General features: G+C 45.1%; 1 protein-coding gene across 2 annotated transcripts in view; it reads left to right on the forward strand.

Moving 5' to 3' along the window:
• SPATA7 (spermatogenesis associated 7) overlaps positions 1-15,352 on the forward strand; it is a 408,620-nt gene that overhangs the window by 137,488 nt on the left and 255,780 nt on the right. For both annotated transcript variants that reach the window (XM_069208136.1, XM_069208137.1), the window contains exon 7: positions 12,821-13,302. In XM_069208136.1, the coding sequence (XP_069064237.1) occupies positions 12,821-13,302 (482 nt within the window). The remainder of the gene's footprint in view (positions 1-12,820; positions 13,303-15,352) is intronic.

Genomic DNA, 15,352 nt, shown 5'->3' on the forward strand with positions numbered 1-15,352 from the left:
AAGAATGACAATCAACATCCAAATCGGATCATTGGAAATCGATCTTTTTTTTTTTTTTTACATCGTGCTGTAAATATATTCATGATGTCTTCGTACAGGCTGGTCCTTTTTGCATATGCCAAATAATACATGTAAAATACATGTAAAATATTAAACAAGTATGTAGACAAATATGTAGACAGAGCTATTAACAGAATTACTAACATGACATTAAGAGTATAAACTAGCAAATTGCAGAAGCGTTTAATGGTTTTTTGAGTTCCACCCTCCACAATTTCACAAAGGCAATAATTGACACATTTGAAATCCTCAGAGCGCTCCGGTAAGTTGAGGCACAAGAATAAGTCAAAGGAAGCAAAACGTTCTTCGACTTCACCTCATCCCTTGACAGGTGAGAGGAGTGGGAGTGGGACTCTGCAGAGTCGGAAGGGGCCACTTTGGGTTCCACACTGGCATCTTCAGCCTAGACTCTGAGGGGCATCCAGGGATCCATTCCTAGAGCCGGACTGGTGTCAGTTGTACCACCTCAACCTTCCCTGGCGCCGTTCGTGCCCATGGGTGGCGCTGTCCCCATTCTCATTGCTGACTCTAACACAGAGTCTGATGGATGTCGCACAACACCAACTCCGGCGCTGACAGGGGCCTTGACACTTGTGTCAGATCCTGAGCCTTATTCCTACGGGCTAGGTTTCGGTGAGGAATGGGAGGGGTCACTAGACCCTCTGGAACACTAGCTCCAAGACACCATTGACTGGTGTACGGACCTGGGTGAGGCCAGTGGACTGGATACCTTCCCAGATACTGGCATGCTCCCCCCACCCCTACTGTGGCTACTGAGGAGGGAGCTTCCTATTCTCTGGTGTGAAGAGCAGCTGAGGTCCTGGACCTCAAGTTGCCTTCGATAGCAGTCAGGACTAACCTGCTGACAGAGGTGCTTCAGCCTGGGGCTTCATCTGAACCCAGGCTCCCATTTAATGAAGCCCTTACAGATGTCCCACTGGGTACCTGGTCCAAACCCAGCACAGGGGCTCCTGTGAACAGGACAGTTGTCTGCCGCCATCACCCTGCACTGGGTGATCCAGGTTTCCTGATGCAACACCCTACCCTTGAGAGCTTGGTTATCTAAGCCTCCATCTCCCAGTGCACGTTCCCTTCCAAGCCCCCAGGTAGGGATCCAAGAGGTTGGACACATTTGGAAAGAAGATATTTTCTACCGCCAGCCTGGCATTGCGGTATATGAATGCTGCGTCCTTTTGGGCTGTTATTTCCATACGCTGTGGGATACAGTTGCACAAGTGCTGCCACAGGTCCCGGGGGAGGCCAAAGTTGTAATTTTCCAAGCACTTGCTGATGGGAGAGGCACAGTGAAGTTCACCATCCTCACTGGGAAGAGCAGTACTATCAACAGTAGCCTTGAGGCGCCCCACCAAGTTGATGATGTCTGGCTTTTCGAGGGATGTCCAATGCAATCTTATGGGCATGCCAGTTGATGGCACCCGTCTCTTTGGAGAGAAAGCCCATTCGTCGCTGAGAGCTTCAAGTATTTGTGTGCTACAGCCAGGTCCTTGGGCCTCGCGGCTGCCCCTTGCCCCCCTCAGTCTGCTTTACATCCCATTCTTGGCTACGGAAGGGGAACCCAGCAATGTCCATTCCCCTACAGCCACATGCTACCCAGCCTCTGTGTGGCTGGGGACGTGGGATCCACCATCCTCGTGGATCGGGGAACCAGCGGTCTGGTCAGTCCATTTCCACCCATCCACAGCTGCCTCCAGATCTACCTGGTCTTATTCTCCCACAGAGGGCCCAGTCGGAGGCAGAATTTGCCACCATCACCTGCTCTGCTTTGAATCCATTACATCAGACAGGTGGGTTTTGCAGATAGTCTGAAGAGGCTACTCCCTCCCCTTTGAGACTACCCCTCCATCCATGCCATCATCCTACGATCAGATGACGGAGGATCACTCAACACTTCTCCAAGAGGAAGTTTCGTCTCTCATGGTCAAAGTAGCCATAGAGAGGGTCACAGTTCAAGAAGTAGGTTGTTGTTGTTATTCCTGCTACTTTCTGGTACCCAAAAAGGACAAGGGACTCTGGCCTAACATAGACCTTCGGTCCCTCAATCTCTTTCTCAAGAAGGAGAAGTTCAAAATGCTCACTCTAGCTCAGGTTCTATTTGCTCTGGACCTAGGAGACTGGATGGTAGCGCTGGACTTTTGGGGCTTGTATTCCCATATCCCCGTCCTGCCTGACAATAGACGTTACTTGCGGTTCACAGTATGCCACAAGCACTTTCAGTTCACTGCGCTTTTGGTCTTATCAGCGCCCTTTGGGTGTTCACCAAGGTGATGGCGGTGTGTGCAGCTCATCTGAGCAGATCAGGGGTTTCAGTCTTCTCCTATCTTGATGACTGGCTGTTGAAGGCGGGCTTGCCGAGGCTGTCGTCTCCCACCTTCTTACTATGGCAGACCTCCTGCATTCGCTGGGGTTCACTATAAATGTGGCAAAGTCACACCTGACTCCCTCTCAGAGGGTCTGTTCTGGACACAGAGCAGTTTTGGCTTATCCTTCCAAACGACAAGTACAAGATATTCAGGTTATGATACCAATGTTTCCTACTCTATCCTGGATTTTGGTGGGAATGACTGAGGCTGCTGGGTCTTATCGCCTCCTGCATCCTGCTGGTGACATGCCAAGTTGCATATGCAGGCTTTGCAGTGGGACCTGAAGCTCCAGTGGGCGCAGCTTCTGGGGAATCTCTCCAACATGGTCCAGATCTCAGAGTGAACTGCACAAGATCTGTAGCGATGGCTAATGAACCACGATTGGGCCAGAGGCAGATCGCTCTCCTCTCCCCAACCAGATCTGACAGTAGTGGCAGATGCATCACTCCTGGAATTGGGCAGCCACCTGGGAGAGGCAGAGATCAGAGGCATATGGTCTCCTGCGGAGTCTAGACTTCACATCAACCTGTTGGAGCGCTGGACGATCAGACTAGCATTGAAAGCATTTCTTCCTTGTCTCAAAGGGAAGGTAGTGCAGGTGTTCATGGACAACATCACCGCAATGTGGTACTGCAGCAAGCAGGGCAGGTGGGGTTGTGAAACCTTTGTCAAGAGGCTTTGTGCCTCTGGACGTGGCTGGAACAATAGGGCATTAACCCTGGTGGTTTAACATCTGGCTGTCTGAACGCCAGAGCGGACAAACTCAGCCAACAATGCTTAGTCGATCACGAATGATGTGTCTGTCCAGAGGTGGCGCAAGGTCTCTTTCAGGAGTGGGGAGAGCCTTGGCTAGATCTGTACACGTCTGCAGAGAATTTGCAATGTCAGCACTTTTGCACATTGGAGTTTCCAAGGCGGCAATCGCTCAGCGACACTTTTAATCTTGAGTGGAACTCAGGCCTCCTGCACACCTTTCCACCCATATCATTTCTGCCCTGAGTTCTCAAGAAGTTCAAGAACAACTGGATCCAAGTAATCCTCTTGGTTCTAGACAAGGCAAGAAGAGTATGGTATCCTCAGCTACTGAGCATGGCCATCGATCTTCTGATCAGACTACCCCTTTGGGAGGATCTTCTGTCGCAGCAGCATGGGAGTGTTCTCCACCCGAACGTGTCCAGTCTCTGCTTTCTTGCACGGAGATTGAACGGTGGCAGTTAACAACTTTTGACCTTCCACCTGAAGTCTGTAATGTAATCTTGACAGCCAGGCGTCCCTCTACCAAAATGGTATAAGCCTGTCATTGGTAGAAGTTTGTGGCATGGTGCACACAGAAGTCTAATCCCCTTTCTGACCCTCCTTCTGAGGTTTTGTTGATTTATCCTTTGTCTGGCCCAGCAGGATTCTGCTATGGGCACTCTCCAAGGTTATCTGTCTGGCATTTTTTCTTTTGTGCGGTTGTCTGATCAACCTTCCTTGTTTAAGTCCCACATTGTAAATAGGTTCCTTAAAGGCCTTACTCATGTTTCCTCCTGCTCCATTCATTATGCGCCAATGGGATTTTAATTTAGTTTTGACAGTTCTGATATGTGCTCCTTTCGAGCCTCTCAACAGTTGTTTGCTCAGGCTTCTCAGTTTGAAAATAACCTTCCTTATGGCCATTACATCTGTCCGCAGGGTGGGTAAGCTGCAGGCATTATCTTCTAAGCCACTCTACCTTTCCATCTATCCTGACAAAGTGGTACTCCGCATGAGGGCCTCCTTTCTGCCAAAAGTGGTTACGCCCTTCAATGTAGGCCAGTCTGTCACCTTGCTTACTTTTTACGCACCACCATATGCTTCTAAGGGAGAGGAGAGACTCCACCGCCTGGACCCGAAAAGAGCATTGGGGTTCTACCTCAGTCGTATCAAAGTTCTGAGTAGATGATCGACTCTTTGTTGGCTATGTGGGTGCGAAGAAAGGTCGGGCAGTAGTGAAGAGAACCATCTCCAGATGGGTCATACTCTCCATTATCACCTATCCGGTGAGGACGATGATGGACCTATGGGTGATTGACGCCACCGAACAGCGCACAGTGAAACTGCTCAACACCAATTCTCCAGATCCAGACTGACACCTGGAGAAATTTTCAGGTAAGGAATCTGCAACTAGATATTGTCTCTAGCAGCTAAGGCGTTACCGAAGGTAAGTAACTTGTTTGTTAGGATTGATGGATTGGAATGCTGATATTACCGCCTTAGGGAAAAAGTATTTGAGGCTGGTAAATATGTTATTTCTGATTTGTAAGCCCAACTAGGTGCTATATTCAGTCAATGGGCGTGCCTAAATGCTGACGGTGTACATTTGGCCACATTTCAGGTTGGGCTCTGAGCTTGATGCGGGTCATGGTTGATAGAGGTTTTAAGGTGAGGCAGGGTCAGTGTCAGGACTTTCAGAAGTACATTATGTGGTTGAAGAAGTTTAGTGGACGTGGAAGGCTACAAATGCGGAGACCACCTAGGGTAGTGGGGTGTGCCCAAACAAATCTGGTGAGTGAATTACTGAAAGGAGGGTGTAGAGGAGGTTGATGGTGATGTGGTAATGTATGGTAAAGGGTGAATGATAAAATATTTTGCAAAGTTGGCATGGCAGTTGGTACAGGTATGAGGGGATAGTTGTTATAGCTTCAGCAGTGCTCTGTTTTATCTCTTTAAAGACCAGCTGTTTCAGTTATTTGACTTGCATCACGATAATTCCATTGATAAAAGTTGATGATGGTGTTTCTGTGGCCACTACTTAAGATGGTGTAGTCGAGTCTGTGTCTGCCTTATATTTCTGAGAAATTCTTTGAAGTGAGGTTGGACTAGAAGGTGTCAAGCCATGATCCTGAGCTAGTGGTATAGAAGTGATGGTCATTGTTTGTCATTTTGGTCTTTACGTTTCTGTAGACTTGCTAAGAAGCTCTCTTTGGTCTCATGGGAACGCTGATCAGTCTTTTATATTTGCAGAGTGAGGTTTGTGGGTTATGCATAGAAAAGCCGTTTGAACCTGTGCAAAGCAAGTTAGAGTGTGACACTCAACATTTCCTGGTTATGTGTCAGAATTTCAAGTGTGTAGTCTTTTGGCAGATATTAAATGGGGAGAGTTTAAACAAACAAAAAACAAACTACTAAAGGTGCCGGCAGTGCTTTTACGCCTGTAATTGCATCCGTACCTACTCCCAGATTTACAAGAGCGTCTTAATTTTAACCTTCACCGCTTAGCATATTCCTATGCCATTTCGCAGGCTATTGGCTTCACTTTTAAATTTCCAATGAAAATGTTTTTTTTTTTTGCATCATTAGCCCACTTAGGAAACTTTCTTCTTTTATTTTGAGGTTAGGGTCACGGGTAGCCTTGATGTTTTAGGTCACAATGCAGTTGACAGCTTAGTCAGACATGTAAACATATGTCTAATGTAGTAATCTACTGTGATTACTTTTTAGGGCTTCAGATAGTGAGGACCGAGAACTGTCACACACCTTCATGCTGTGCTCTATTGGTTTCTCTGCTATCAGTTTACCTCTTGAAATACATCTACTGTAGTGTTTCCACAGCGCTTGTACTGATATGTGGTCATTCGTTTGACATTTGTGTCTAGTGAGTATGGGGTTCATATGCCTTGTGGGCATACTGGGTACACTTTTTTTATCGACATCTATATATCTACGCCAATAGGGCACTCAGAGGGTTAATCAAAAGGTCAACAAGCCTGGAGAAGTTTTAAAGCTGTTAGTTCATTATGATTTTGCATTAAGAAGAACTCATTAATAGGACAGTTTATTTGATATTTGTATAATTATCCTTCACTAATGGAAGGCCATACATTAGGTCGGTATTAAATTTGCTTCTATAATCCATTTGCAACTGTTTGAGCTAGTCATATTTCGTAGAGCTTTAATTTGTGAGTCAGACTAAATATGATTTAAAAGCATTTTTGAGAACTTGTCAATTTTTCCTTCCATTTTTTTTATTTTAGAGCTTGTCTTCTGATGAGTGTTAAATCAGTTGAGATGGATACACAATACTACAAAACATGAAGGGAGCAAGCCAGCAGCAAATATTCAACTTGTATTTGTTTGCAGGATAGTTTTATGTTTAAGGAAGCGATGATAACTAGTTTTCCACAAACCGTTCCAAACAGGGGTAAAGCTGACAGTGGTCTATATTTATTTGCCATTATGATTTAATGGTGGTGAGATGTGCAAGTGTTTAACCCCTCAGGTGCCCTGGATGACGTGGTTACGTCTGCTGCTGTGGCGCCCAGGTGTCGGGACGTAACCACCTCTTCCAGTAATGAGCCCTCTGGACAAGAGCAAGCCTCACACCCCCCTCCCATGGGCAGGGATGGAAGGGGAATCACTTCCCCTTCCTCCCCCACACAGTGAACACTTAGGCAAGGGTCGCTCACCTGGTGGGGGCAAGGTTATTTTAGGCCTTTTATGTCCCCCCTTGGGGCCAGATGGGCCTATTTTTATTAGGGGGCGGAAACCACTAGGCACCAGGGAATTTTTTGTTCTCGCCAATTTCACGCAGGGTGAGCAACCCCTTAGGGAAGGGTCTCTCCTCTGAGGGACAAATTTATTTTAGGCCTTTTCTTCCACCCTTGGGGGCAGATCGGCCTATTTCTATTAGGTACCACCAGGCACCAGGAATTTGCTTTTTTTTTTTTTACAGCTGGGGAGCGACCCCTTAGGCAAGGGTCACTCCCTTTAGGGGGCAATTTTATTTTAGGCCATTTCTGCCCCCCTTGGGGGTAGATTGGCCTATTTTTCTTAGGTCGATCTGCCACCAAGGGGTGGGGGGGCAGAGACCACTAGAAACCAGGGATTTTAATTTTTTTGTGACAATTTCACGCAAGGGGAGTGACCACTTTAGCAAGGGTCGCTCCCCTGGGGGCAAATAAATTTTAGGCCATTTCTACCCCTCTTGGAGGCAGATCAGCCTATTTTTATTAGACCGCTCTGCCGACAAGGGGGGCAGAAACCACTAGGCACCAGGTATCAGAGTGTGTGTGTGTGTGTTTTGGGAGGGCAGCCCCTTGAGCAAGGGTCGCTATACATGGGGGCACTTTACTGTTGCCCATTTCTGCCCCCCTTGGGGGCAGATAGGCCTATTTTTGTAAGGCCCGTCTGCCCCCAAGGGGGACAGAAAGCCCACCAGAGACCAGGGAAGATTTATTTTCCAAAAAAGAGGGTGGGGGTATGGGCATACCCCCACTCCAAATAAATGGGGACAAAGTTGTTCTGCCCACCGATGAGCAGATGCAGCATTTACCCCTGATCCACTTCCCCAGGGGAGGGGGGGGGGATAAAAAGCCTACTAGATGCAAAGGAATAAAAAAAAAAAAATTGTGGTGTGGTGGCAACCAACCACTATGGGCACCCCAACTGAAGGGGACAACAGTCTTTCAGCTCTCCCCCCACACACTAAAACATCTTATCCCACGGCAAGCAAGAGGACATGTGATTATTTTGGGTTTTAGTTTTACATTTGGGCCATGAGAGCTTGTCTAACTCTCAAAATCGTCCCACTTGGAATGGTGAGGGCTGAACTTTTTGGACTTTGGGATGCTGCCATGTAGAAAAATCTACGAGACCTACACACATCTGAAAACTAAACATCTGGGCGAGTCTAGGGTGGTGTGCTTCACATGCTCCCCGCACCATTTTCTTACCCACAATGCCCTGCAAACCTACAACTTTGCTTGAAATCACACATTTCTCCCACATGTTTGTGATGGAACCTTCCGGAATCTGCCGGAATCCACAAAATTCCTACCACCCAGCATTGTCACATCTATAACAATAAAAATTCTGCCCACTTGTCAGCCTGAAAGTGTTTTTTTCAAACTGCCCTTTTGGACCCACTTTGGTTCCCCCTCATTTTTTACATGTTTTTGGCTCTTCCCTGTCACATGCACTTGGCCCACCTACACAAGTGAGGTGCTGTTTTTACCAACAGACTGAGGGAACTTTGGGTAGTAGGAAATTTGTGCTGGTGCTGTGATCCCACACAGAAATGTAGGAAAAATGTGTTGTATATTTTTTTAGCTAAATTTGAGGTTTGCTGAGGATTCTGGGTAAGAAAACACTGGGGTATCCACCCAAGTCACACCTCCCTGGACTCCCTCAGGTGTCTAGATTTCAGAAATGTTTGGGTTTGGTAGGTTTCCCTACTGCTGAGCCCAGGACCAAAAACGCAGTGTTTTGGGGCATTTCCTTTCGTGGGCACTAGGCCTACCCACACAAGTGAGGTACCATTTTTATCTAGAGACCTGGGGGAACGCTGGGTGGAAGGACATTTGTGGCTCTTCTCAGATTCCTGAACTTTCTGTCACCAAAATGTGAGGAAAAGGTTGTTTTTTTTTTGGGCCAAATTTGAAGGTTTGCAAAGGATTCTGGGTAATAGAACCTGGTGAGAGCCCAGCAAGTCACCCCATCCTGGATTCCCCTAGGTTTGGTAGGTTTCCCTAGGTGCTGGCTGAGCTAGAGGCCAAAATCCACAGCTAGGCAATTTCCCAAAAACCCATCAGATTTTAATGTAAAAATGTGATATGTCCATGTTGCGTTTCCTGTCGCGGGCATTAGGCCTACCCACGCAAGTGAGGTACCATTTTTATCAGGAGACTTGGAGGAACACAGAATAGCAGAATAAGTGATATTGCCCCTTCTCTTTCTCTACATTTTTTCCCTCCAAATGTAAGACAGTGTGTAAAAAAGAAATACCCTGTCATTCACATGCTAGTATATGGACCCCGGAATTCAAAGAAGTGCATATAACCACTGCTTCACAACACCTTATCTTGTGCCCATTTTGGAAATCCAAAGGTTTCCTTGATACCTATTTTTTAGTCTTTATATTTCACCAAATGGATTGCTGCATACCCAGTATACAATGAAAACCCATTGCAAGGTGCAGCTCCTTTTTTGGCTCTGGGTAGCTAGAGTTCTTTATGATCCTACAAGCCCTATATATACCCGCAACCAGAAGAGTCCAGAAGACGTAACGATATATTGCTTTAAAAAATCTGACATTGCAGGAAAAAATTAAAGCGTGGAGAAAAATGGCTGTTTTTTTCCATCTTAATTTCAAATGGATTTATTTCAGCTGTTATTTTCTGTAGGAAAACCTTGTATGATCTACACAAATGGCCCCTTGCTGAATTCAGAATTAAGTCTACTTTTCAGAAATGTTTAGCTGTCTGGGATCTAGCAGTGATTTCACATGCATTTCTGTCACTAACTGGAAGGAGGCTAAAAGCACAAACAATTGTAAAAATGGGGTATGTCCCTGTAAAATGCCTAAATTGTGTTGAAAAATGTGGCTTTCCGATTCAAGTCTGCCTGTTCCTGAAAGCTGGAACGATGGTGAGTTTAGCACTGCAAACCCTTTGTTGATACCTTTGTCAGGGAAAATAAATACAAGCCTTTTTCTGCAGCACTTTTCCCACTTTTTTGTTAAAACGAAATTGTTGCTGTATTTTGGCTACTTTCTTGGCTCCTCCAGGGCAACCCACAAATGCTGGGTACCTCTAGAATCCCTAGGATGCTGGGGGGGGAAAAGTATGCAAACGTGGCGTGGGTAGCTTATGTGAACAAAACGTTATGAGGGCCTAAGCACGAACTGCTCCAAATAGCCAAGAAAAGGCCTGGAAGCGAAGGGGTTAAAGGTATGAGTAATGTATTTATCTTTATGAATGCTTTTTTTCCCTCGTTCTCTTGTTGGCTGTCGCCTCTGTCTTTTTTGCTATTTTGGAGACTCGCAAAATAAAATGGCACCATTCCAAAGTTTCAGAAATTAAAAGAAAGCCTAATAACATAAACATGACCTTTAGTCGCGCATTGCTGTTAAATGCAGGTTTTCTTATTGTGGTCTAAATATGTTCTCAAAGCTGTTTCGCTGCGTCTAAGCCAAAAGTGTGCAGTGGGGGCCTGCAGCTGTGCTTCTCAGAATTCTAGAAGTTGTTTTTTAATTGCATTTAATATAGAAATGTTCACTGCCCCTTCTCCCAATTCATTGTAAAACAAGCGTCATCAATAATGGTATTGTGATGTCAGAGCTGTACTGTTTTTGATACCAGTGGTGCTCTGCTTTCATCACACAGATATATGCTGTAGAGATTTTATGGCTATACTGACGTCAGTTGTGTTGGCTAGACAGAAAGGTGCTTCAGGCTTTATATATGGGATAAAGTACCACGTCCTGTACATTATAAGGATATTGCAAGTCACTGAGAGGTTGTATGACCATATAGAGCAGACGTCTTGAAACTGGGGAGCTGTGACTGCATTCTCATGGGGGGGTGCAAAAAGCTCAACAAATACTTGTAATTGAAGATGGCCTGGAAGCCTGCCTTTATGTGAATGCCGTCCCTGAAATGGTTAAGAAAACATACATGGGGACTCTCATAATGGAAAAGAATGTATTTCCATTCGATTTGTTTAACTCGCATTTATTTTTTGTTTAAGGTTTCTGTGTTATTTTATATGCAGGTAACTTAAAGTGGAAAAATAAAATACTTACAGAATATTTTGTTTATTTTAGCCACGTGATGGCACTGTCAAAAACGTGACTAAAAAAGAACAAAATATTATTCCAGTGTTCTGTTTTTCGCTTCAATTAATTGCATATAAAATAATGCAGAAACCTTAAACTGAAAATAAATGCAAGTTAATCTAGTCAGATGGAAATACATATACTTTTACGTTATGAAGTTTCACTTGGGTAACATGACCACCACTCCACATGTAAGGAAAAGTGCCTTGTATATTTACAGTACTACAAGCTGCCATCCTGGAGCAGAACGCACTGTGAATTTGCAACTCATTATTTGAAATTGGTATAGTTCACAATGTAAGGTAGACTTCTCCACAAGGATTTGATATTTTAAGAAAAAACAGATGCTTTCAACAAATATATTTTAGTAATTGGTAAACTATACCTAGTTGCAAGCAATTGTCAATGAAAATAAACTTTCTAGAACTCTGCTTATAACACCCTTACACTAAGTATCAAAAAGAATAACTCATTGTCCGCCTGAAGCCTCAGGTGACCATCCGTTAAAGCCTAAACTGGATTCCAAACATCCTTTACATTTGGTGATTGAACATTTGCTCACATTTGCATTCTTTCAGGTACCAGGCACCCTGGTGAGAATGCCTGTTTTGTTCTTAGCTCTTTATCCTTCCCTGAGCTTCACAGCACATAAACTCCTGCCCACCTCAACCCCACCCTCCTTTCACTTTCAAGCAGAGGCACTTCAAGGGCCACAACAACTGTTCAGCGATGTTTGTTTGTTTGTTTTTTTGTTTTTTGTTTTTAACAAAAAGTACGGGACCTGCTTTTGTAAAATTAAAAAAGCATGGGGCACGTGGGTCTCCATAGATCCCGTCCACTTCAACCCCTACACCCTACATATCGTTCAAGCCGAGTCGTGTGAGTGACAGGGAGGAGAAAGTAGGGTCACATTCAGATCGAATGCTCTGATCATCCTGACCCCTTGCGCCTCAGAGTAACGGTCCAGGAGAAAAAGGAAAGTACTGAGCTCCTTGGATAGCATCGAAGAGATAGCCCAGAGGAAGTGATGCTCTATGGGGGGCAGGGATAATTTTTTTTTAATTACACATGATAGAGACAGCTTCCTTGGAGGGATGCCTTAAGAAAGGTGTGGCGTTGTTTTTTTTTAAAGGCTTTTTGTTGCAGCAGGTGCAGTTGCATTGGCAGCCAGACTCACAACACCCCAATTATGGGGCCTTCTGTTTTTGGTTATTTTCTGTTTTGGTTTGATATCTTTGTATGTTTGTAAGTCTCACATATAGCCTAGATTATGAGCTACAGAAAAATACCCTTGAAATGATCTCCTAAGCACCGTCCAGGAGCTCACCTTTACCCGTCGCACTCTCCCTATTCTTGCCATACATTTTTGGAGGGGGTGGGGGTGACTTCAAAACGTTTTGCTTAGCGGGGGCTCAGAGCGGAAAAGTTTGAAGGTTTGTGATGGAGAGGAACGAGGCTGAAGGTTACAGAGCGAAGAACGAGAACTTAGTTATTCCTGAAAAACCTATCATTCTGGTGGGACTGGCAACATTGGAACTATAGGGCATCTTAAACGAGGGCCTTAGTAGTTCAGCAGTATGTTTGAATTTCCTCGTGGAGTTTCACGTTCATAGCTGTTGATTTTTAACCTGACTGTACCTGGTGATTAAGCATTCAAAACATCTAAATCTATCAGAGTATTTTTGCCAGTTTGTGTTTAAAGTTATTTTAACAACATTAGAGTTCAGCAACAAATGTTTCTTAGCATGGTTCTTCAAAATAAGTTGTTTCATTGATAGCTTAACACTGTTGTTCTCTGTTCCAGAGCTTGTATGGCACTGAGGACAACAACATGGTCAACAGTATTATCTCTCCTTGCATGGAGAATCCACATTTCCCTTCACCACGATCAAATCTTTCTTCACCTGAACAGTGCCTTGTCTCGACCAACACAGCTGGAGAGATTCAACATTCTACCTGGAAATGCCTGAGTTCTTCCACGTCAGGCATAAGCGTTGGGGTCTCCTCTGTTAAACGGCTATGCAATACCACATCAATCTCCTCCCCTGATGGAAATATTCCCAGAGAGGACAGTTTTCACAAGTTTCAGGACCCCCTTGCTAAAACATACAGTGGCGATCTCCTTGAAAGACATTCACACCATTTCACAGACAGTCGTCAGCCATTTAAGCCGCGCACTTTAAAGACACAAGCCAAGTCTGTTCTCGCTCAGTACAGATACTACACACCACCGAGAAGGAAAAGACAGGACAGCATGAAGGAGGCTTGGACGCAGACCGACATAAGGTAATAACAGAGAGGTTTATTTACAGAAACATTGGGAAATTAGGTTAATCAGTATGGTTTCTGTAAAGAAATAGAGGTTTCTTCAATTGTAACACAAATTTATTTCTCTCCGACTGTGAATAATTATTTGCCACCCACAACACTGCCATCACACCCAATCATCAACGTCTTCCATTGGACAACTATTACCATAACCATAATTAACCAAACCTTTTAGGTGACTCACTCATATTGCAACCATTGTGTCTGTAGTCTTAATTTAATTTTTCAGTGTTGCATTTTTTTAGGCAGAGACACAAAAGTCAATTGAACCTCTGCACATGCCTCTGGTAAATGTTTCGGAGTTAAATGAGGTTTATGTACAGTTTTAATGACTACTGTGTTTATATTGTGCTGTGGCGTAGTTCTACTATGATTTAGGAAATCAAATTCTTGGTTGGTATAAGCTCCAGATTTCTCTCGAAAAATGTTAACTTGTTTGCCAGATCTTCCAAGAATCCCGATATGAAACAGATCGCTTCTTAAAGTCAACAGCCTGGTGCACTTAATGTAAGCTTTCCAGTCAATATAGGGACTGCGTTAGCATTATTTTTGATAGCCTTGCTATCAAAGAACCCACTGCCATGATCCATCTACAGCCATAAAAAATATATCCATGTCAATAGACTCAGCTACGTGTCCCCAAAGAGAAAGATCGTCACAACGAATACACTGTCCAGATCATAGGATGATCTGAAAATACATCAACACATGCAAAAGGTTCTCCATCAAGAGATCTTCATTAGCATGAAAAACACTGAGGGGGTCATTCCGACCCTGGCGGTCCATGACCGCCAGGGCCGGGGACCGCGGAAGCACCGCCAACAGGCTGGCGGTGCTTCCTGGGCCATTCTGACCGCGGCGGTAAAGCCGCAGTCAGAAAAGGGGAACTGGCGGTTTCCCGCCGGTTTACCCCTGGCCCAGGGAATCCTCCATGGAGATTCCGACCCCCTTCCCACCATCCTGTTCCTGGCGGTTTTTACCGCCAGGAACAGGATGGCTGGAACGGGTGTCGTGGGGCCCCTGCACTGCCCATGCCACTGGCATGGGCAGTGCAGGGGCCCCCTAACAGGGCCCCATAAAGATTTTCAGTGTCTGCTTTGCAGACACTGAAAATCGCGACGGGTGCCACTGCACCCGTCGCACCCCTGCAACTCCGCCGGCTCCATTCGGAGCCGGCTTCCTCGTTGCAGGGTCTTTCCCGCTGGGCCGGCGGGCGGCATTTTGGCGGTCGCCCGCCGGCCCAGCGGGAAAGCCAGAATGGCCGCCGCGGTCTTTTGACCGCGGTGCGGTCATTCGGCAGTGACCGCATGGCGGGCGGCGACCGCCGCCCGCCGCGGTCAGAATGACCGCCTGAATGTCTTGGCGTTTACTCATTTCAATCATAAAAAATCAGAGGTGTTCCAATGAAGAAATAGAGGTTGCTGCAAATGTTGCAAGAATTCCTTTCTGCCCACTGTGAATAATTATTTACCATGCACAACACTGCTATCACACCCAGCCTTTCCCATCTTCTGTTGGACCACTATTACCAGCACCCTCATTAGCCAAACCTTTTAGGTGACCCACTCGTACTTCAACCATTGTGTCTGTGGTCTTTATTTGATTTTTCAGTGTTAGATATTTTTAGACAGGTTCTCGCTGCTAACTTTCTCAGAGCTATTAAGTGAGGTTTATGTGCATTTTACACTGACTACTTTGTATTTTTCTGTAGCATAGCTATACTGCATTATAAGAAATCAAATTCCTGGCTGGTTAAAGCTCCCAACTTATTTCTATAGAAATACTCTAATGTGTTTGCCAGGTCTTAGGTCTTCTACAGGGAGTGCAGAATTATTAGGCAAGTTGTATTTTTGAGGATTAATTTTATTATTGAACAACAACCATGTTCTCAATGAACCCAAAAAACTCATTAATATCAAAACTGAATATTTTTGGAAGTAGTTTTTAGTTTGTTTTTAGTTTTAGCTATGTTAGGGGGATATCTGTGTGTGCAGGTGACTATCACTGT

This window comes from Pleurodeles waltl, chromosome 9 (genome assembly GCF_031143425.1).
Source record: "Pleurodeles waltl isolate 20211129_DDA chromosome 9, aPleWal1.hap1.20221129, whole genome shotgun sequence".
Taxonomy (NCBI): Eukaryota; Metazoa; Chordata; class Amphibia; order Caudata; family Salamandridae; genus Pleurodeles; species Pleurodeles waltl.